General features: G+C 45.1%; 1 protein-coding gene across 3 annotated transcripts; it reads left to right on the forward strand.

The window, feature by feature from the left end:
- Nucleotides 1–1350: 1350 nt before the first annotated feature.
- Nucleotides 1351–20917, forward strand: ROGDI (rogdi atypical leucine zipper). Of its 3 annotated transcripts, none has more exons than XM_060282891.1 (11): nt 1351–3922; nt 8953–9024; nt 9862–9944; nt 12239–12293; nt 14566–14646; nt 14774–14869; nt 16041–16139; nt 18120–18233; nt 18953–19002; nt 19249–19401; nt 20054–20917. In XM_060282891.1, coding segments are annotated over exons 1-11 (849 nt in total). In that variant the 5' UTR covers nt 1351–3877; the 3' UTR covers nt 20055–20917. The 3 variants fall into 3 exon arrangements, with proteins under 3 accessions (XP_060138874.1, XP_034986760.1, XP_034986759.1); XM_035130869.2 differs by having other exon boundaries at nt 19249–19375; XM_035130868.2 differs by having other exon boundaries at nt 19249–20917.
- Nucleotides 20918–22457: the final 1540 nt, after the last annotated feature.

Consider the following 22457-nt stretch of genomic DNA (forward strand, 5'->3'; position numbering starts at 1 on the left):
TTTTATCTTGATGAGCAGTGGAAATGAGCACACAACACTTGTGAGTTTATGGATTCCCTGTTGGATCCTGCTAGGACAGCTTAGGATCTTGCAGAAAGAGCAGCTTAATTTTGGAGGACATATTTTGCAGTCTTCACATAGCCTGATTTGTAAATGATAGAAGTAGTTGCTAAGAATCCTAAGGTACTATCCCGAAGAGTTCCAGGGTGGGGTGGGGGGATTACTTAATCTTGTGATAAAGGCTGTCTTCAGAAAACTTTAAAAGGTGTAAACAGAAACAGCAGGCTTCAGTACGCTTTATTTTGCCTTGGAGCGAAAAATCCAAACTAAGCTGGGTGTGGGAGTAACGGAGAACTGTAACCCCTTGTATTGAAGGCCTATCTTGTGGCTTCTTTGGCAAGGAGAATAAAGATCTGCTAGTGGGTGTGATTCTTCCTGCAGGACTCTACAGTTACTGATAAACCAAAAACAGCAGAGAACACACTCAGATAAAAGCCAAGGGTGAGCCCAGCACTCTGCAGTCTCAAATGCCACTTCAGAAGAATAGCCGCCTCTATTTCTTGCAGCAAAACGGGAGCGAGTTGTGGTGCCTTAAAGCTTTTATTGTGGCATAAACTTTCACGGGTCAGAAGTGTGCTATGGCCCACAGGTTTTATGCCACAATATATTTGTGGTGGTTTTCTTAAGGGACCGCAAGACTCGCTGTTTCATTCTATTCAGTTTCTCACCTTCAGGAGCCAATTTCTTCAAAATCCTTTTTTGTGGGTCCCTTCATATTCCAGCTGTTGATGTTGCAGGAGGGGAAGTTTGGATTACAAGACTCTGTGATTGAATTGGCTTGGTCATTGTTGTCTTAATATTGTTGACAATACTGTAAAGTTACTTTTTAATGGGGATTTCTGTTTAACAATTGCTTTTTATTTTGGATCCTTCCTTTTTAAAGAGAAAAAAAAATGTGACACTTGTGGAAAGCTTGTAAGAAAAAGCAGTTTTCTTTTAATTCCCTCTCCTTCAATGACCGATCTATAGTTAATTAAGGTTGTGAATTTTTTTAATTTTTTTGCCTTGTTTTTAATTAACGTTTGTCATTCAGAATAGGATGTGTGGTGATGATTAAATGGCAAAAACAGAAGAAATGATTTTTTTTCTTGTGCAATTAACAAAGCTACTGGCAAAAGGAAATAAAACCTTTCTTGGTAACACAATGTTACTTGTCTGTTTCTAAACTCTCCCCACCAATATTCTCTTCTCTCCCTGCGCCAGCCATTAAATCAAAAGAAATGTGTTAAGCCTAACATTCCCCTTACTTTTGATACATAGAGCACAATGTTCTGTTTTTCCTGTATTAAAACTGAAGGTACATTTCACACTTTTATACACTCAGATCCCAGAATGACAGGCAGTTTTTCTTTCTGTCTGTTGCAAGACAACCCAGTTAAAGTTGTTCCCATTGTCCTACTCTTTTTTCTCTCTGTGTCAGCTCTAGAACTGCTATGTTTTCTGAATAATGTTAGAGTATCTGCTTTGCATGCTGAAAGTCCCAGGTTCAATCGCTGAAATCTCCAGGTAGAGCTAGGGAGAGACTCTTGTGTGTGAAACCCTGGAGAGCCTCTGCCAGTCAGAGTATACAGAACTAGGCTTGAAGGACTTAAAAGAGCAATCTAGCCGTGTCATTCAACAGTGACAGACAACAGCTTTGCTCTAGACATGGCAGGTGCTCTTGTTCAAAGGAAGCTGCCTTATATGGAGTGAGATCAGCAGACCATCTAACCACAATACTGTCTGCACTGACTAGCGGTGGCTCTCTGGCATTTCAAGTGAGATTCCCTACCAGCCCTACCTGGAGATTGAACCTGGGACCTGCTGCATGCAAAGCTGATACTCTACTCCTGAGCTATGGCCTTTCTCCTTCTGTTTCTAGCTGCAAGCTGCTTGCTACCATGGGGGGTTCTTCAGCCAAAAGAGTTCGGGAGAACATGAAATTCTGTGTAGTACTCTGGTGTTTTAATGGGTTCTACGATGGATATCCCTAGGTCAGAAGGGTTCCTTTCTGGCATAAATGACCACCTAGAACTGCTTGTTTATATGTGATGTTACACCTTATTTTGTCTAGTTTTTTATAATTTTGTAATTGGTATCTTTGTCTTGATATTGATTATTGACCATAATAAAATGACTTGGCTAGTTGATCCTAATGAGAAGAATTGCCTGCCTTTGGCTTTTGGGATTGTTGATGCCTATGCATGTTTGGCTACACAATGTTTTTTGTGTGCTGCGGCAAAGTAGGAAGCAAGAATTTCCTGTTCTCCCTCTTTTAAGACATTGCTACCCAAACAGGTTGGATAAGTTTTGAACTGGATAGAGGCAAACTTTAGCACAAATTTTTGTTTTGTGTAAATATTTAAATATGGGGGTTCTGTTTAGGCATACAACTTGTTTATCTTCAGTATTAAACATCAACTTGTTTAATACTACACTTCAAGAATGTGAGTATCCATTTCCCTGAAAAACTTAATCTATGTCTCATACAAACTGCTTCAAATGGGAAGTCTTTGGAAGCGAATTTTTGCTATACACTATAGAAAAATAACTTCACAGTGGTATGATAAATCATGTCAGTAAACATAACTTTCTTTTTCAAATAGCATTGGGAATGAAAGTTGCTTGCTGTTGTGGTTAGATTATATTGAGATCCTTGATGCAGGTACCTTCTCAACCATAAAACTAATTTGGGTATCATTGGCCCAGTCACTTTCTCCCAACCTTGGGAAAGAAAGGTGGGATATAAACAGAAGGAAAGCACAAGCTGAAGAATGTATGGTGACTATTTCACTGGGAACGTAATGCCAATCAAAGAAGTGCTATATGGTTTATAATCTGGATGTGATAACTCCCGTTAGTTTACAATATTAATCTGAATTATATTTAGTGTGTTGCGGGATGGAATGTGCCTGCTTGAAAGTTCTATCCAGCTATGTCTTTTTTCAGGATTCTCCCTTCCATGCCCCTCCCTTTTTTGTGGCTGTTTTCGAGCACAGTCAATTATTACTCCGTAGCCACTGAGCATGCTCAGTCATCAGCAGGGTTTTTTTCCTGTCTCCTTGGTTGTGAATAATGTTTTGACCAGCACTAAATTCTGCACTTTGGAAACAAAGAGAATTGTACAGTGCTTCTTTATCCTGGATAGTTTTAAATAATATGCACATCAAAATGGGTGGGTTTCACATTATCTGCCCTTGATTGTTTTCACAATTCTCTACCTCCCCCCAAAAAGCTTGGCCGGACTAGCTTGCTTTATTACGTCACTAGGCTCTATGACGCCACAGCAGCCCTCAGAAGATGGAAAAGGTAGGAAAGCAGAAATACATTCCTGGCCAATGATTGTCGCCTGACTTCCAGGTTGCTAGGCTTCCATTTTAAAAACGTATAGATAAAACACACTATGTAGTCTCTATACCGCTACCACCCTTCTGAAATTCCGGTGAGAACTGAAGCACCACAGCTTTACCCACGACGTCCCTAACAATGCAAAATGATGACGCTCTAGCTCTTGGCACCAACCTCTATGGTAAAACTCATTTGGCATTATAACTATTAAAGGCACAGAGAGAGAGGCAACGACGTTCAGACCGGAAGTGGTTGTGAACGGGTTATTTAAAAGCCGAGGAGTGGGCGGAGCCTCGCGGAGGCGTCTAGGCAAGGCCTTTAAGAACTGGCCAATAAGAACGTCGTCTCTTGAAGCTCCTGCCCAATAAGGAGCGAAGGGGGGGAAGAGCCCGTGCTTCACGTATCGCCTCAAGTCAAGCGGTTGGGTCCGTGGAGCATCTCCGTGAGGCGGTTATCCATCTGGGTCTTGCGGACGAAAGGCGGCGCGGCTATGAGGATGGCGGCGCTGGCGAGCGCGGCCGAGCGGGCTGTACTGGTGAGAGAGCGGCTGTGGCGGCCGGCCGCGTTGCTGTTGCAGCTGCTGCTGTGTTCGGATGCGGCGGCGGCGGCGTCTCCTTCACTCTTGGCCGAGAGAAGCCGAGGCGCCTCTGTTCAGCCCTGAGGGACCGACAGCGGTTCTCTGCCTGGCTCAACCCCTTCGGTGTGGAGCGGGGCCGTGCATGACGTCATCCGCGCCGGCATCGGCTGTGCGTGACGTCACTCCACACTATCGCGGAACCGGCGCCGCCGCCGCCTCCTCCCCCTGAAATTATAATTACCTTATTTCATAATGATATTTATCATCGTCGTCGCCATCCTGAAATACGTTGTCAGCTCTTCGCCAGCACCGAGAGAGTGCTGTCGCACTCAGGTCCTGCTTGTGGGCTTCCCTATAGATGCATCTGGTTGGTCACTGGGTTAGCAGGATGGTGGACTAGATGGGACATTGGCCTGATCCAGCAGCCAGGCTCTGTTGATGTTCTTTTCCCTGCTTTCTATGAATTGCCTAAGAAAAGTGGGCTGAGAATTTCAGCTGCACATTTAAACTGCATTTAAAGGAGTCCAGCCCAAGAGTTTGTGACTTGATGCATTCTGTCTTCATGGGCAATTTGTTCACTGTTGCTGATCTCCTCTTTGAGAAATAAAATCACCCGATATACTTCCAAGGAACTCTAGGACATGATTTGGAAACCACTCATGTTAGATAAGATTTGCACCCCACTTAACAATTCCTCCAAGGAGTTCAGGGTGATGGGCAAAGTTCATTTCTTCCTGCCAGAGACCCTACTTTATTTTCCAGCATACTTGTGTGATCATGATTTCCAGAGGGTGTAGTAGAGTCTCTGCACTTGTCTTTTCTGCATTTCCTTGCCCTCTGATTCCTCCAAACGTCGTGTGTGCATATGTGCCTGTTACACAGGAGGGGTGGACTGTAGTCCACACAAGATGATGCCATAATAATTTTTTAGGCTTTAGTGTGCCATAGGCTTCTTTGGTCTTCTGAAGTAGGTTAGACAGAGCAAAAGAATGGAGCAGGGAGGGGTTGTAGCTCAGTAGCAGAGCATATGCTTTGCATGCAAATGGTCCCAATTTAGATTCCTAGTCTATCCAGGAAGGGCTGTGAGAGGCCTCTGTTTGACACATGTTGGAAATGATGCTAGACTAGGTGGACTCCTGTCCAAACCATCAGAGATGCTCTCATCCTTTGAGTTGGAGATAGTATGACTGTAGCATTTTACACTGCAAGATGTGGAAGTCATTGCTTTTTTGAAAGCTTCTTTGATGTCTTAAAGTGCTTCTTTATCAGGGCCACGTCTTCTTGCCCAGCCTGATCCTTGCTGTGCTAGTGTTCTAGTTAAATGAGTTTTTTTAAGACACGGGGCCATTAAATAAAACTATTTCCTGCACACATACAGTCCAAAAAGGTACAGTCCATCCTGCCACCTGCGGATTCTTTACCACTTCCTTCTGCTGCATGTATATGCCCAGACTCTGTCTTGCATTCCCCAAGCAGGTAGCAATAACATCAACATTAGCTTCTCCTTATTGAATTGAGCAAATAACCCCTCTTGTCCAATGTTTTCTCTCAATCACTGCCAGCCAGAGGCCACTGCCTAGAAGCAAGGTTTCATGATGATTGGGATCTCCTGTAATTGTGTCCAAAGATGTACTGCTTCTGGATGTGGAGAATCTACTTAACAAGAATTGACCAGGAGAGTTGATGGAATTATACTCTCTAAATTTGTCAGTCTCTGTTTGCTTGTGTTCATAGTTCTGCACTTTACGCCTGCATCCACAAATGTTCACAGTTCAGTTCTAGCACAATGAAACATCATTGGTTCTGTAAGGCACATGGATGGTGCAGTGGTTTTCTGCATTCCCTTCATGAATTCTTAAATGCCATTCACAGCTGTTGCTGAAAGGTCTGAATTAGAAGCAAAGTCTGTCACTTTGCTATTTGGATATTATTGTGAAAGAATGTATGTTGTTGGGGGTGGAGTATCACTGAATAGCCAGTGTGTTGCTTTACAGCTTCAGATTAAAATTGAGATTGATAGATTTGATCCTAACTGGAGCTATGAGGGTCTGAGACATGCCTCAGGTTTCTCAGGAATCTGCAAACTCTACAATGTTTTCATCTGCTGCATTAGTTACCATTGTTATCGCTTTTTCGACACCAAACACATGTCTGCATCGGTTGGCAAAAGTACTTGAAATCTTAGCATATATGGTTCTATATGCTAGGATCCACCAACAGTATTGCTGCTTTCAACTGTAAAGGTCCAGAATTTATACCATAGTAATTTGTTAATCTATTAAGGTGCCAGAATACTTCCTTTTGCTTTATCATCAATAGAAGACTTTGCTGCAGGAGAAGGGAACCTTTTTCAGCCTGAGGGTTGCATTCCTTTCCAGCGGATAGGGCTAGATGCAAAGGTGGGCCTTGAAAGTGTGAATCATGCCTTTGTGCCATACCTTGCATTCCAACATGCAAACATTTCTACACACGCACCTCCACCCTTCATCCAGACAAGCAGTTTAGGGGCACATTTCAGTTAGGGGAAAGCACTTAAGGAGGGTGTGGAGTAGAGGGCCTCCTGAGGGCCAAATAAAGATTGGCCCCACAGGCCTGGGGTTCCTCATCCCTGCTTTATATGTTTCTCCAGAGTCTTAAATATACATAAATCTAATGTGGGGGCATTTATCACTTTAGAACTGAAACAAAGCATTTATTTATTTGTGTAGGTCCCCTGTGTTGCTGATGCCAGTAAGGCTATTCTGGCCCTTAATCAAATTACTCGGGGCATTGTTTAAACAGTAGTCAAGCAACAGTTCTATGCTGCATGTTCTCAGTTCATATCACTGTGTTCATTTGAATAACACAATGTCTCCAACACCATAAGGAATGCTTCATCCTAGAGCAAGTTGTCTTAGTGGCAAAGGGTTATTCAGTTTACATGCAGCATTTGTTTGTTTGTTTGTTTTGTTTGTTTGTGAACTTGATCCTAAACAGATTCACCCTTACCCAGTGGGAGTGATTCATGGTTCATTTCCACACTTGAAGTACAGTTTTAACCTGTACAACATGACAGACTGCTGTACAGGTGGGAAACACTACATCAAGCAACCTGTGTGCATGCCCAGCATGGGAAATGTATTCCTAGCAAACTTTCATTATCAGATGAGCACTTTTAGAGGTTTCACTCAATGGTTCCAATCAGCTGTTCAATGCAGAGTATCTGGAGACATTTGTATTAAAGTAGAAATGCGTAAATGAAGAGTAACCTAACAGTTGGACCTAAGAGGTTCCCCAGAGAACATGGTTGGGTGGTGGCAGTTAAGATTTGGCTCCTACCCTGTGCCTTTCTCCTTAAAAGTAAAGGAAGACAGCCTCTTAGAAATAGATGCAAGTTAATTATTAAAGCTGTGTAGGTGCTGTCAAGCTTCAAGAGACTCTGAAAGAGTTTGTTTGTATTCATAACAGCTGGAGAAGAATGTTCAAGGTGCCCTTGGGGAGATAGTCTAACTGTGGCTCCACCGCCCCTTCTGGATCCAGCAGGGCTTCTGTTTATCTGAAGCCATGTGGTGCTTTTGGATTCTCTCCTGTGTAAACAAGTGGATTGTTGTCAGCGTTTTCCTCTTTGAACCAACCCTTTCCAGAATTATTTTGGAACATACATTGAGATGTCATTGCATGATAGGGAATGATTTTGGGGGGGGGGGGTTTCACAGTTTATTTTGTCAAAGTCGAAACCAAGTCAATAAATTGAGTGGTGGTAAGACCTTGAGTTGTGGGGAAGGGACTAGGAGGCATGCTCAGTTCAAAGCTCAGCGTTGCTGGAAGCTCCATATGTACATGTCTCTGCAACTATAATGCTCAGGGGTGATTTCTTTAGGTCAGGCATAGGCAACCTTGGCTCTCCATATGTTTTGGAACTACAACTCCCATGATCCCTAGCTAACAGGGCCAGTGGTCAGGGATCATGGGAGTTGCAGTTCCAAAACATATGGAGAGCCAAGGTTGCCTATGCCTGATTTAGGTAAATGTTGGATTTCCAAATATTTCTATTGGTATGGCCCAATTTTGCAGTAGAAAATCTAAGCTATGAATTGTGGCACTTTGATCATAAAACTGTAAAAACAACAACAACAACAAAAAGAGTAGAGCCATTGAGATTAATGGACATGTTTTAGTCCATCAGTTCTAATTTGAATAGGGCTCACAAAGAGTGGCTTTTTCTCAACAGAGAGAGCAGGACAGCAGAGGTATTGCCCTCTCAGAGTAGAACCTGATCCATCTAAACTAAGGAGACACCCCATGCCTTGCTGACTCAATAAGAGCTTGTGAAATCCCCCTCTGTGCTTGGGAAATAGAGAGGAGGAAGCAATTTTGCCATTGCCTGTGTACTCTTTCCTTCTGTGTTGATTTGAATATGAATGAAAACCCTGTAGTTTCTAGGCAAAATAAAATCATGTGAAACTTGCAAGAATGTTAAATAAAAATGTTCTGATTAACTTGCATAGTTTGCTGCCCGGGTAAGATCTTCATTTTTAAAAGTGCATGATCACAAGCATTCCAAATGTCTTTGGATAGTTTCAGCAGAATTTATTCATTTATGTGAGATGATGTGAGTGGATAGCTCAGTTGGTTAGAAGGTGGTGCTGATAACGCCAGAGTTGCAGGTTTGATCGGTGCATGCGATGGCTGCATATTCCTGCATTGCAGGGGGTTGGACTAGATCAGGGGTTAGCAAAGTTTACCTCGCCTGGGTCGGTTCACTCCAGTGGAGATCCCTTCGTGGGTCGAATCGCGCACGCCCGCGATTTCCAGCGTCTGCATCTGCGAAGACACGATTCTGAAGATCCCTTCCAACTCTACAAGTCTATGATTTTATGAATGGAGGAACAGAGAGGAGAGTAGCACAGGAGTACTAAATATCTTTTGAAAGTTCTCAGTGAATCATACTATGGAAATGTGGAGTTTTTAAATGCAGGGTTTTTAATATATATTTTCTTTCCCTGTAGGAAGAGGAGTTCAAGTGGCTTTTACGAGAGGAGGTTCATGCTGTCCTACGGCAGCTGCAAGATATTCTGAAGGTATTTACCAAAAAATGACATTTCTTCCTACTGTGTGTTTCTTTGTCTGAAGCAGTTACTGGGCATACTAGCAATCTCTCAGGCCTCTTGTTCCACTACAAAACAATTTCAAACTTGCTATGGGTTCTGGGTTTTGGTTGCTTCGGGTATATTAGCCTTTGGCAAAAATTAGTGCTGTCCATAAGCTTTGGAGCACAACTCCTGTCTGCCTCAGCCAACATAGTGCTGGCTGGACCTGATGGGAGTTGTAGTCCAAAACATTTGGAGGGTACTAGGTTGCCAAATGCTGGTCTCTACTTATGATGATACCGGAATGCGCAAGTATGGCGACCAGCCAGGGCCATGCACTAATTTCACCAGCAAAGAGCCAAATGCCAGGCCAGCTTTGTAGCAGAGATGGAAAAAGGACCCAAATTGTGTACTGCAGATTTGTCCTCTTCTCAGCCCACCCCAGTCCAGATATCAGAATTACAACTTCAGAGAGAGATTGAAAGACTTCCGCTTTTGGCGGCTATGCTGTGTTTGTTCAGGTGGATGAATGAAGATTACTTGTGGGGGGGGGTTAACTGAGCCAAGAAGTGTGTGTGTAGATAGATAGCTGTGAAGTACTTAAAGTTCATGAGATGAATAAAATTTCCCAGAAACAGGAAACTCTGGTGCCATCTGTTCAAAGTATTTAAAACAATAGAGAAGTGTGGAGGCAGGTTATACCATTGGTTTTCTTTTGTGTGAAGCAGAGTGGTCTTGCCAGTTTTCTGAGTTTCTAACCCAAGAAGAAATGTTGGGAGGCAGCTGGTGTCTGCGGCACTCATTCTTCTCTGCTTCTTTCTTGCTCAGGAGGCTTCTCATCGCTTTACTTTGCCTGTGAGCGGTTCAGAGGGACCCATCAAGCAGGAGAACTTCATTCTGGGTAGTTCAAAGTAGGTATGGGGATCTTCATGGGCAACATGATTTGCAACTGTTGTCTCCTTGTATCAGCTATAGAGGGGAGGGGAAGCAAAGCGGACTTGGCTAAGGCCAGTCAGTGGGGGGGGGGGGGAGCCAAGTCTGGGAGCTTACATCGCCACTTCCCACCACACCATGCTGCTCATACAAAAGTTGTTTCTCAGGCAGCATCTCAGGAAGCCTCTATGAGTAAGGATTAGTAAACTATTCAGCCTCTGTCAGTGTAATTAGAAGCACACGTTGGAGCTGATATGATCTCTCTCATCCTTGCCCTTCAATAGCTCCATCCATTCTCCTTTGCTGCCTGCCCCACACTGTGTGGAATGTATTTGCTGAATGTGTAGGTGTTAGGAGCTTAGAACCTTTTACAGCCCAAGGGCCCTGTGGTCGTGGTGGGTGGTGCCAGATGCAAAAGTGGGTGGAGCCACAGATTAGTACAGTAGGCTAGATTCCAACCATGGAGAAGTTTCCACATACACATCTCTCCATCCAGGCAAGCAAGAGGCATTATCACATTCTGGCCAGGCAAAAATCCCTCAAGGAGGGTACAGAGCAGTGAGGAGTGTGGCCTGGGGAGAATCCAAAGGGCTAGACAAGAGGGATGTGGAGAGCTGTATCCTGGCCCGAGATACCCATCCTCTGGTGTATGCTGGGTCAAGTCTCCCTCCAAACACCTGCTTTAAAACCACCTTCTCTGCTTACCCTTAGGTTCATTATCCCCCTTGGTCCTCATTCCCAACGGTAGCCAAACTTTAATCGCATGTTGCAGTGCTTGCCTTCATTACTGATCCATCTGTTTGTCCTTCCTGCCCTTGGCCATTTCCCCCACTCTATTTAGATTGTAAGCTCCTTCCAAACTGCAACACCTTAAGACGTACAGTATAAATAACAAAGGCAGGTTTTTTTGCTTTGTTTTTTTAATGCCCTGGGGCTATATAGGAGAAGATGTGCTTTAAATTCTTCAAAGTGGACTACTAGAAAGGTGCAAAGCAATCAGAAAGAGGTGTGCCCCTTCCCTGGTTCTGGTCTTCAGCCTTGTTGTTTCCATAAAGGGCTGAATGCCCAAGAGGGTGGGTGGACACTTCCAAACCCACTGCTCAGGCACATGTTCAAAAACGGGCTGGGAGGGGGAGGGATGAAGAGAACTCCCATTTCCTCTAGCTGTTCCTCTGCCTATGGATATAACAGCATTGAGTTTTGAGGTAGGGCTGTGCCACAATGCTCCCCTCCCAGTTTCGCAAGCCTTATTCGGAGACCGCAAACTGGCCATTTCTCTAATTGTGAGGGGTAATACATAGTAAGAATTTGCTGCCATCATGGAGGCCTCTTACTTAAGCAATGTGGGGGTGGATGGGCAGCTTCTTTAACCTTTTTGTTGTTGTTGTTGTTGTTTTGTTGTTGTTGTTAGCACTGCTGTCTATAACAGAACAGTTCCACTCTCAGCAGCCTGAACATCTTTTTGTATCTGCAGAATGACTTGAATGCAGTGTCATTTTAGGACACTTTAGAGGAAGGAAACATGGTAATCACTATTGGTGGCTGCCATATTTTCCATCCCTCAAAATGCCCCAGAACAATGCTGCCTCCAGGTCAATTGGGGTTAAGCTAAAGCAGAGCTGGTCTGTTATCTGTGTCTCTACCACTGTTTGGTATGTTGGCATGATAAAAGTTTTTAAAAATAGAACAGAGACATTGCCCTGCCATCACATTGTAAAAATCTATTGCCTACCCATCCTAATAAACAACGAATCTGCTCTTTTTGGGGACGGAGAGCTGAACCCCTTCCTCCACCAGACTGAATGCCCACAAAATCCACCCAATCCTTTTCCCAGCTTACATCTGAAGATGATGCACTGCTACAGAGGATCTACCATACTTGGTACTTTATTGAAAACAGTGTGCATCCTGTCATCAGATCCTTAACCAATCCCAGTTTTATGGTCACATTCCTGTTGCAGAAACAAAGACGATTCATGTCTAAATAACAGAGTTTGTTTTGCTCAATCACACTTTCCGCAATTATACAAGGAGGCTGTTTGCAGTATGTTGGCAGCTGAGAGAAAACCAGGAAATGGCACAAGTATTTCTTTATGCTGTCTATTCCTGATGGTTCCACTGAGGAAGTTAGAACTGTAAATGTCTAATCACTGAACAGCACTGGCCTGCTCTTTGAACCATTTGTGTTTGCCTGCGTATATACATCCCCAAACACCCGTGAGAATTAGATGCATTTTATTATCCATGTTAACAACACTGCCTTTTATTTCAGCACCGACCAGGTGAAGGGAGTCCTGACACTTCAGGGAGATGCCTTGTGCCAGGCTGTGAGTATTTGCTCATGCAAGTTTCATGTGGTAGGGAGTGGGTACCTCCCCGATGGTGCCAGGCAGGAAAACCTCATCTCCTTCCAACACTCTTGGCATGTCAGCAGATCTCCTCTTGGGGGAATTCCAACTTATTTTTCACTTGAGCCACTATACATTTAAGTACTATGAGTTTGACCAAGCTGCGGGAGGCAGTAGAAGACAGGAGTGCCTGGCATGGTCTGGTCCATGTGGTCACGAAGAGTCGGACACGACTAAACAACACAGCAGTTTAAACAGTAGTGGCTTCTCGAGAATCCTGGGAACTGTAGTTTGTTAAAGGTGCTGAGATTTGTTAGACTACCCCCTAGTCCCCTCCCAGAGCTACAGTACCCTGAGTAGAGAGGTTGTTTGTTAAACCACTCTGGAAATCGTAGCTCTAAGAAGGGAATAGAGGCATTTCCTAACAGCTCTCAGTGCCCTTAACTACAGCTCCCATAATTATTTGGGGGAAGCTGCAACTGTTTGAAGTGGTGTAAGAATGCTGTGAACGTATGGCACAGATGCACCTCTGCCGTAATCAGATAAATAACCAACTGACTGGTATCACTTGCTCACATGAGCCTTTGCCATTTACCTTGCTGAATTGTCTTTCAAAGGCCTCAGGGACCATGAAACGCCTGCCCTGGTATTGCTGCTCAGGCTGCTCATGCACAACCTGCTGCTTTTGGTTTCCATGTCAGCAATGCAGCCAACACACCACCAGTGCCAGGCAACATACCATGCATATCTCTTAGGATTGTTAATGAGGCCTGGTTGTGGATTCCCCAGATGGTTAAGCAAACTTCTTTCAGACTCAGTTCACTATTGCTGCAATGCAGATAAACATGGCCTCTAATCCCAAAGGGGTTGGTAACAATAAATCCCAGAGAGGAATTTGACTACTTCTTCTTTTTGTCCCCCATGAACTGTAGGACTATTGCATGCTCCGAATCAGTGTTTCCCATTCTTGGGTCTCCAGCTGTTTTGGAACTACAATTCCCACCATCCCTGACCACTGGTCCTGCTAGCTAAGGAGGATGGGAGTTGTAGTCCAAAAAAAAACAGCAGGAGACCCAAGTTTGGGAAACACTGCTCTAAATAGTGCAGCGCTCACCAACCTTTTGGGGCACATTTGCAAACTGGAGAAACTGTTGCGGGCACCACACATACACACACCACCACATATTACAACCTGTTCCACTGGCTACAACAGAGTGCTGCTTTGAAGCTTAACTGTAAGGAGGGGGCCCTGTTGGGGCCAGGCAAAGCCTCTGCAGACACAGGTGCACCTGGGGGTGCCATTTCAGTAATTCCTGAAATAGCATTTTTATTTGAGAGCTTGCAGCTTCTCAAGTTCCCTACCTGCTAAACTGTGACTTCTCAGTGATTGACCCAGGAGGGGGTTGCATTTTTCTCTGCTCCCTGTTATTTGTTAACTGTTCAACCAGGCACAGCCTTTCAGTATGTTTCTGAGGCCCCTGGAAAGTCAAGCTCCTGGGCCACTGGTTATTTGAGGACTTTGCTTGTTTTTGCTGCAGTGGTTAAGGTGAGCCAGGCATTGCACAGGGCTAGCGATTTACTTGGCATCAAGTAATTCAAATAATTTGACCCCTCTCTTTAGCCAAAAAGGCCTTGAGCAGCATAGAAAGATCAATAAAAGACATGACACACAAGAGGAAAAGAACAGGGAGGGAGGGGGAAAGGAAGCTCAATCCCCAACTCTTAAAGTTACAATTTGGAAGAATTGGGCTAGCTGGAATAGAAACAATTCAGGTGGCTTGATGGAACAGCTGCCACTAGGTGACTGTTGAGGCATCTGGTTCCTCAATAGAGGTGACAAAACAACCCTTCTTCCTTGCTCTGCAGCCTGATGTAATGACTGCCACTGTTGAATTTCCCAGTTAACCAACTACTGGCTAGCAGATGCATCCAGTGTGAGGCTGAAAATGGCCATTAATGGGCTATCTGATTGTCAATCCTGAGCCCTAATACCCCATAGGCATCAAACAGAATAATGTTTTTTTGCCTGTTGACAGGAACCTCTCAGAAAAGGTGCTTTCTCCAGCTTGTTGTTCCTCCTATAGAAATGTAGCACCTGATACAGTACTTCCGGGACTCAGCATCCTGATCTCAATAATCAGAGATAGGGTGGGAGGGTCAGAGTAGTCTCTGCTAGACTTTCATTAGTAGGGAACTGCTATGAATGTATGCTGCGTGTATGCACCCTTCATCACCCCTCTCTGTTTCTCAGGATATTAACTTAAAAATGCCCAGGAATAACCAACTCCTACACTTTGCATTCCGGGATGATAAACAATGGAAACTCCAACAGGTATGATGACGGCAAACCCATCTTCTTGCATCTTATTTGTGCAGATTTTGCGTGCTTCTAGGTTCAAAACTCTTTTTGCCTGCTTTGGCCCAGCATGCTGATGGGCTGCCCTTTGTGCTTTTTCCAGATCCAGGATGCAAGGAATCATGTCAACCAAGCGATCTACCTGCTTACCAACAGAGGCGCCAATTACCAGTTCAAGACAGGATGTGAGGTCCTCAAGGTGAGAATTGTGCTTGCTTCCATTCTCCTTGGGAACAGCCATTTTTCCAGATGAGTGAACACTTCACCTGCAACTGGAACAATTGTGGGACAGAGCTGTGGCTTGACGCCAGTGACAGGATACATGTTTAGCATGCATCTGGTCCCAGATTCTGTCCTTTGCATTTCTTGTTAAAGGGCAAATGGTCATAGAACAGGGAAGGGTATCTACCTGGGACTTTGAAGAGCTGCTCCCAGAGCAGACAGCACTGGGCTAGACGGCACTACTGCTCTGGCTTAGTATGCAACCAGCAGAACTTTAAAAGGCCCTGCTGGATCAGGCCAAATGCCCATCTCATCTCCAATTAAATGACTCAAAAGATGCCCACAAGCAGGCCATGAAGGCAACAGACATCCAGTATTCAGAGGCATGACTTACCCTTACACAGAAGGGTTTTTCTTCCTTTCCACGTAGGTCACAAGAGATTTCAGACGTGTGTAATGGGAAATTAATATAGAAGGTGTAGTGATGGCCATTGACTTAGATAGATTAGATAGTAAGTAGAGCCTCCATGCTCAGAGATAGGATATCTGGCTTGTAAGAATACTGGCTTGTCCATAGCTGTTAATAGAATACTGGACTTTAATTTATTTATTGATACCATTTTTCAATCCCACCTTTCAGAATGCAAATTATTCTAAGGCTGTTTAGAAGCCCACATTTTCAAAAAGCTCAGTGAACAATATCCACACATAAAGTCATCAGGATCCTTCCCACAGGGCAATTGGTGGTAGAATCATCAGGGGGAAGAAAGGCGATAGTCCAGCTAGAGCAGGCCTTGGTGTGGTCTTACCTCCCTCCCACCTTCTCCTGGGGTTCTGCTCACAGGACAGTTGGTGGCAGGGAGATTAAAGGGACCTTTGACTTAATCCAGGAAGGCAGTTTGTTTTGGGGGCAGTTTCTTGCTAACACTCAAACGAAATGCCCCTCAGCATCAATTACGATTTGTGCATATGAAGAAAGCTCCAGGGTACTTGAGAGGCCAGGGTAGCGCTTGGTTCTTGATACACTGAAAGCCATTTTGGAGTAACATCATATGACTAAGACATTTCAGCCACATCTCTCGATCAGCCTAAATAAAATTGCAGGTTTCTCTCCTCCCTCCCTCCCTTCTTCCTCCTCTCCACACCAGTTGATGGATGCAGTGATGCTGCAGTTGACAAGAGCTCGGAATCGGCTCACCACTCCAGCTACTTTGACTCTGCCAGAAATCGCCTCTAGTGGTGTTACGGTAACTGCCTTTGTCAGTCTCTCAGGAAGGGATAAGCACGCACCTGCTCCAGCCCACTCAAATCTTTGCTAACAGTAATCTTAGTTGTGCTCTAAGAAAAGTCCAGCTTTGGGTATACTTGCATTAAACCTGCTATACTGTGTGAATGGCTTAGGTTTTAAGTTATTGGCAATAACAAGGCTACAGAAGTCAAGAAGTAGTAATAGCCACCCTCCCACCTTGGCTTTCATCCTTCTAAACTCTGAAAGTCCTACCTACAAAGTTGCCTTTGTCTCCTTAGCTTTGAGAATGTATTTCCTGGACATTATTTAAAAATTGCACATCCATGAGGACTAGAATGTTGCTTGCAACATGAAAGCTCAGGAAAACCCAATCCATTCCCTAGTAATACTTTACAAGATGTGGTAAACTGTTCAACGTTGGCAATGGGGGAGACAGGGGCAGTGGGCCCTTCTGAGGTTTTCCACCCCACAAGGAGCTGATAGCTGCTGCTAGGCGGGGGCTCCTGGCATGTTGCAGCAGACAAATTTTGCTCACAAAGTTTCCTGTGACTGCATGTGATCAGAAAAGAACTGTTACCAATAGGAGCAGAGGGACTCTGTGCCCTTGGGAGTGCAGCAGTTTTGGTGAACTGGATGTTTCTGCCTCTCATTAATATTAGCAGGTGGCCCCTGATGCTTTGATCTTTGTTTAACTCCTGAAATCTATAGGTCAGGGAGCGCCAGCCTGTCAGTGTTGACACCAAAGTTGTTGATGCAGATGGGCCAGTGGGCTTGGCCCAGTCTGGCAATTTGTATTTGCCCAGATGTCCTTAGAGATTGGGACTTTCAGAATAAGAAAAAAGATCCATCACCATCTTTGCAGCATTGATGCAACGTTTATGAAACAGTGGGTTGGTATTCCCAGGGGTGGAAGAAAGGTGGGGGCGGAACGCCCCGTGTGTCTTCACTGATGGGGGTGACATTTGGTGTGCCGCCTGCAACTCCCAAGCCTACCCCGAGCCGTTGGGGGAAGGGGGGGAGCTGTGCCGCTTTGCCGGTGGCATTCCCTTCCCTCTTCATTTTGACAGCTGGGGGAGGTTTGGGAGTTGCAGGTGGGTGGCGTGCCAAATTTCTGCCATTGGTGCACCTGAGCAGCTATCCCGCGCCTGGGAGGGCACCCTCTGCACCCCACCCCCCCTTGGAAGCGGGCCCGCCCTGGGCAGCACGGGCATAGGTTTCGCTGCTGGGTGTTCCGGTTCTCTCCTGTCCCTGCGATTGAGTGACAGGGCCTAAAAGGGAATGTTTGCTTCTCCTGACAGTACTTCAGGCCCCTCTAGGGAGACCTGCTTTACACTCTGAGAATCTTTGTCCTAGCATTGGTCTTAATTGGTGAGCTGGAACCCACAACCAAATCACGATCTGATCTAAGGTGGATCATAACAGCTGCGCCGCCACCATAGAAGTACATAGTAAAAAGTCAAGGAACGGGTCCCCAAATGCATGTTTGATTTAAAGGTGGATCAAGGGTCAGGGGAATAAATGAAGACTGTGGCGCTGTGGTTAAACCACTGAGCCTAGGGCTTGCTGATCAGAAGGTCGGCAGTTCGAATCCCTGAGACAGGGTGAGCTCCCGTTGCTTGGTCCCAGCTCCTGCCAACCTAGCAGTTCGAAAGCACATCAAAATGCAAGTAGATAAATAGGAACCGCTACAGCGGGAAGGTAAACGGCGTTTCCATGTGCTGCTCTGGTTCGCCAGAAGTGGCTTTGTCATGCTGGCCACATGACCTGGAAGCTGTACGCCGGCTCCCTCGGCCAATAATGCGAGATGAGCGCGCAACCCCAGAGTCGGTCACGACTGGACCTAATGGTCAGGGGTCCCTTTACCTTTACTGTCCTTGAGGGATACTTGTTCACAGTCCTGCATGTATTGAAACCTGGTATTTTCAATGGGTAAGAAATGAAGGGCCTTAATGATACACTGGTTTTGCTTTCCCTGCAGAAAATGTTCACTCCTGCTCTGCCTCCAGACATCCTCGTCAATTTCTACATCAACCTGAATAAGCTCTGCTTGACTGTCTATCAGCTGCATGCTCTGCAACCCAGTTCTACAAAGGTACCGGGAAGATGCTGAAAGGCTGTTTATAAAACTTCTAATATACAAATAAATAGAATGTAACCCCCAGCTCGTTCCCAGGGCAGGGATCTACTCTACTGTAATCCTACACAGGAGACATTCCTTACCACTTGGGTAGAAGGTCAGTGTTAGAGCATTGGTTCCAAATCTTAACAAAGGCGAAATATTGTTGTTAATACAGCTGAGGGTCATAAGCCATTTGTAGGTCTGACCAAGCTCCTTGATTTTAAATGTGTTGGTGGATCTTCACTGGTGATAGTTTTGGCAAAGCTGTGGATGAGGCCCAGAAGCAGCTGCTTAACATCTTTCTCCTTTGTATTTACTACCACTACTTCAAGGGAGTGTTGTGAAAGACTATTGCACAAGCTCTGAGTAGCTGGGTAAATGTTTGTGGGTTGTATCTGAGGCAAGTTCTACTCAGAGTAGAGCTGTTGAAGTGAATGGACCTGAATTAGTCATGCCCATTACTTTCACTGGATCTACTCTTGGGTAGGACTTAGTTGAAGACAACACCATATCTCTCTAATTTAAGAGTCAGGAAATGACAACAGATGCTAAGGAAGCAGAAAAAAATATTGAGACTGTAAGTACACTATTCACATCGCCTCTATAATAAAGAAAGCTTGTGGAGTCTACACAGAACAACTGTTTCCTTCTTTGAAAATCCATGGGTGGTAATTTTTTATTTCCTCCCCCAGAACTTCAGACCGGCTGGAGGGTCCATACTGCACAACCCAGGGGCCATGTTGTAAGTTGGGTTGTTTTTGTTTTTAATTGTGTATTTTGTGATTTTATATTGTGATTTTATGTTGAGACCTGCGGGTTTAGGGTGGTATACACATTTAATAAAATAAATGAATAAATACCATCACACTATGGTGAAGAAGGCCTGAGGGAACAGGGTGGAATCTTGTCTGTGTAACCTCCCTGCCCCCAGGATATATAGATATAGATATATAGATATTTCTCTTTGTCTTTGTCTCTCTCTCTGCAGTGAGTTCAACAACCAAAGATATGAAGTGAACCATGTCCACAAAGTGGAGTGTGTCGTCCCCTGGCTGAATGACGCCCTCGTTTTTTTCACGGTCTCCCTACAGCTGTGCCAGCAGCTAAAGGACAAGGTCGGGTGGTGGAAAGAGAGAACATGGTTGGCAAAGGGCATTCCTTGCTTTTGGGGTCCAGGGGAGGCTGCTGGATGTTGAAAGTATTTTGCAGCGGCAGCCAGTGTGATGCCCTACAGGCTGCTGGACTGCCGTCATCCCTGACCTTTAACTATGCTACCTGGGGCTGAGTGGGCATGTGGAGGGCACCACGTTGACTACTTCTGGTATACTTAGTGAAGTGTTAGTTCTGTATCTGATGCAGAAAAAGGAGACACTGGGGGCAAGGCAAATAGCATTGGATTGTGTGAAACTTAAAAGCATATGTCCTGCTGATGTATAGATAGTAACCCTTAGCAATGATATAGCACACTTAGAGCATTTAAACTGCTACAGGTAAGTCTATTTCAAGTAAAATGCAAAGGAAAAATAAGCCAACAGCATTGTCAAGGTAGGTTGATATTATCCCCATATTTCAGATTTGGGAGGGTGGGATGTGGAGGCTTAGAGAACCTCCAAACTTGTGACAAAAGTGAGATTTGAATTCAGGATCCCCATTCCCTGCTCATTCTTGGAGTCCACACCAATTAGCTTCTTACAGCAGGGATGGGAAACCTTAGGTTGGGGGTTTCCCAAACTGATGTCTTGAGCATGAGCATGATGCGGCTTCTGACAACCTCTCCCCCTCTTATTTTCCAGATCTCTGTGTTTTCTGGCTACTGGAACTACAGGCTCTACTGATCCTGCATCAAACAGTGGTCCATTTGCAATTTCAGCCACTCTCTCTCTCTCTCCCCCCGGGAGGAAATCATTGTATAAGCTGTGTATGTGTGAAGATTTACTGGATCCCACTGTTCATGGTGGCAGCTGGGTAGGCACCATGCCCAGTGTTGGCATCCTCATGTGTTGAATATCATTATTTATTAGCACTTTAGAAGTACACCTATTCCTTTCCAAGCTGGTGAACACTAGTCAAATCCCAACCCGCTAGCGCAGGGAATGGGGGGGGAGTCTGTGGCTCTCCAAATGTCACAGGACTGCAACTCCCATTCTCCCTGACCCACTGGCCATGCTGGCTGGGACTGGTGGGAGCTGAAGTCTAGCAAGACTTGGAGGGCCGCAGGCTCCCCCTTTCCCTGCAGTAGAGGAAAAGGTGTGATTGTGAACAGGGAAAATGAAGCCAGGGCTGGACTGTTCTGGAGGGATGACAAGAGGGACCAACTTGGTGTGTGTGGTGGGCCACAAAGAGCCATTCCTTCCTCGTCATATTTTTGGTTTGCTGTCCCTTCCATCACCGCCACCAAATCTCTTGTACCAATGTGGAATATTCATCTCTACGATTTAACCCCAGCGGCGTCGGGAACAATGTTCTTTCGGTGGGAAGCCAGAGGCACCACCTCCATCATGTCTTCCATTGAGCCATCGCTATGCCCATCTACCACTAAGCAATGCAAAACTATACATGTTTGTCTTGGTGGCAGAGTGGTCGGTTGCTGCTAAACTTGAACAAATCATTCCTTGAACTGGTCTGCTGTTGTCGTTAAATAAAAATCCCTGACCGTTGTGTTGTGTGGCTGAAGTTGCAAGCCTATGTTTTGAAGGAGACCCCAGTGATGTGTAGGAGGGAGTTAGTCGAAATGTCTTAAGTTGATACAGGATGCCTCGACTCTGCCTGTTGTTAATTATTAGATTGCTTAACAGCCCTCCACCAGAACAGGTTTCAATCATGTAGAATGCTAATTGTTTTAAACTAATTTTAATATTTCAATCAGATGAATAGCAAGGACCCTAAAAATCTCTACTGCTAAAAAAATCTCAAAGGCCAGGGTAAAGAGGCGTATCTTCAGCATATGACAAAATCTATAGAATGAAGGTGTCAGTTGCACTTTTGTAGCGGGGAATGACATGGCTTAGGGCAGGGTGGCCCAAGTGGGTTGCAAGAGTACTTTGACACAGAACCCATGGGCTGCACACTGCCTCGTTACATGGGGAAGAGGGAAGCAAGGGCAAAAGTTGAACACACACACACACACCCCATACCACCCTCGCTTTGCCTTCCCAAAGCTGGCTAAGTGAGGTGCCGGGCTTTGGGAAGGAGGCACAAGGAAGGCTCTGGCAAGAGTCCTAGAGTCATTGTGTCTCCTCAAAGCTGGGAAAGCACTAACTAAGCCTTGGGAAGGAGGACTCTAGGACACTGCCAGAGCCCCCACATATCCTTCCCAAAGCCCAGTGCCTCGCTTACCCTGCTTTGGGAAGGCAGTTTGGGGGAGGACTCAAATATTGTTGAGGACCACCAAAAAAGGCGACGAGGGCTACACATTGGACTGCTCTAGCTTAAGGGCTGCCCCAAAATCTCTCAGGACAGTAAAACAACTGAGGGGGCTCCCTCTACTGATGGTTTGTAGGGCGAGTCTCTACGGAGCCCGGTTCAAAATCAAGATGACCCAGAATGCAACTTCTGTACTACACTAATTAGAAGGCATTCATCTGTGTTCACCGCAAATTCCTTGGAACCAACTGAACCTTGAACAGTAACACTTCTCTTGCTGCTTGCCCCATCACAGCCATGTGACTTTATTACTGCAATTAGCAGTTGACTGTAAGAAACCAGGAGGATAAAGACTTCACACTGATTCAGGCTCCATTTTACAGCAAAATAAGGAAATTTCGTCACAGTGCATTGGCAGCTAACCAATGTAATTGTGGTGTAATCTTTTGTGGACTAGAGCACATTTCTCCAGACACATGAAGGGTAGGTTTCTCAGTTGGCCAAAGCATTCATGGGTGAGAAATGGTATAAGGGTGGGAGTGAGGTGTGTGTGGAGAGGAAGCAGCAGGTCTGACATTTGTATGCAGCATCTTGGATCTACACAAGAAAAGAGCATTGACCCATTCCCTGTGATGGTTGTTGAGAGTTATCCCTTTTTTACTATGCCTTTATGTGGGTCAGCCAGAAAACCCAACCAGCCGATCTTGATCTGCTCCTCCTCCAATGAAACACAAACTAGACGGCTTAAAAAAACCAACTGGGAGAGGAGTTTGCTGCCCTGTGATCCAGTGATCGAAAAGGAAAAGATACCAAACCATAGACTCATACCTGGAA

Source organism: Zootoca vivipara, chromosome 14 (genome assembly GCF_963506605.1).
Source record: "Zootoca vivipara chromosome 14, rZooViv1.1, whole genome shotgun sequence".
NCBI lineage: Eukaryota > Metazoa > Chordata > Lepidosauria > Squamata > Lacertidae > Zootoca > Zootoca vivipara.

What these genes read in the sequence shown, in the direction of transcription:
- ROGDI (XM_035130868.2), top strand. Translation starts at nt 3,878, where the DNA reads ATGAGGATGGCGGCGCTGGCGAGCGCGGCCGAGCGGGCTGTACTG. An exon ending in TCGCCTCTAGTGGTGTTACG is followed by an intron (nt 16,140 to 18,119) that starts GTAACTGCCTTT and finishes CTTTCCCTGCAG; the next exon opens with AAAATGTTCACTCCTGCTCT. An exon ending in TGCAACCCAGTTCTACAAAG is followed by an intron (nt 18,234 to 18,952) that starts GTACCGGGAAGA and finishes TTCCTCCCCCAG; the next exon opens with AACTTCAGACCGGCTGGAGG.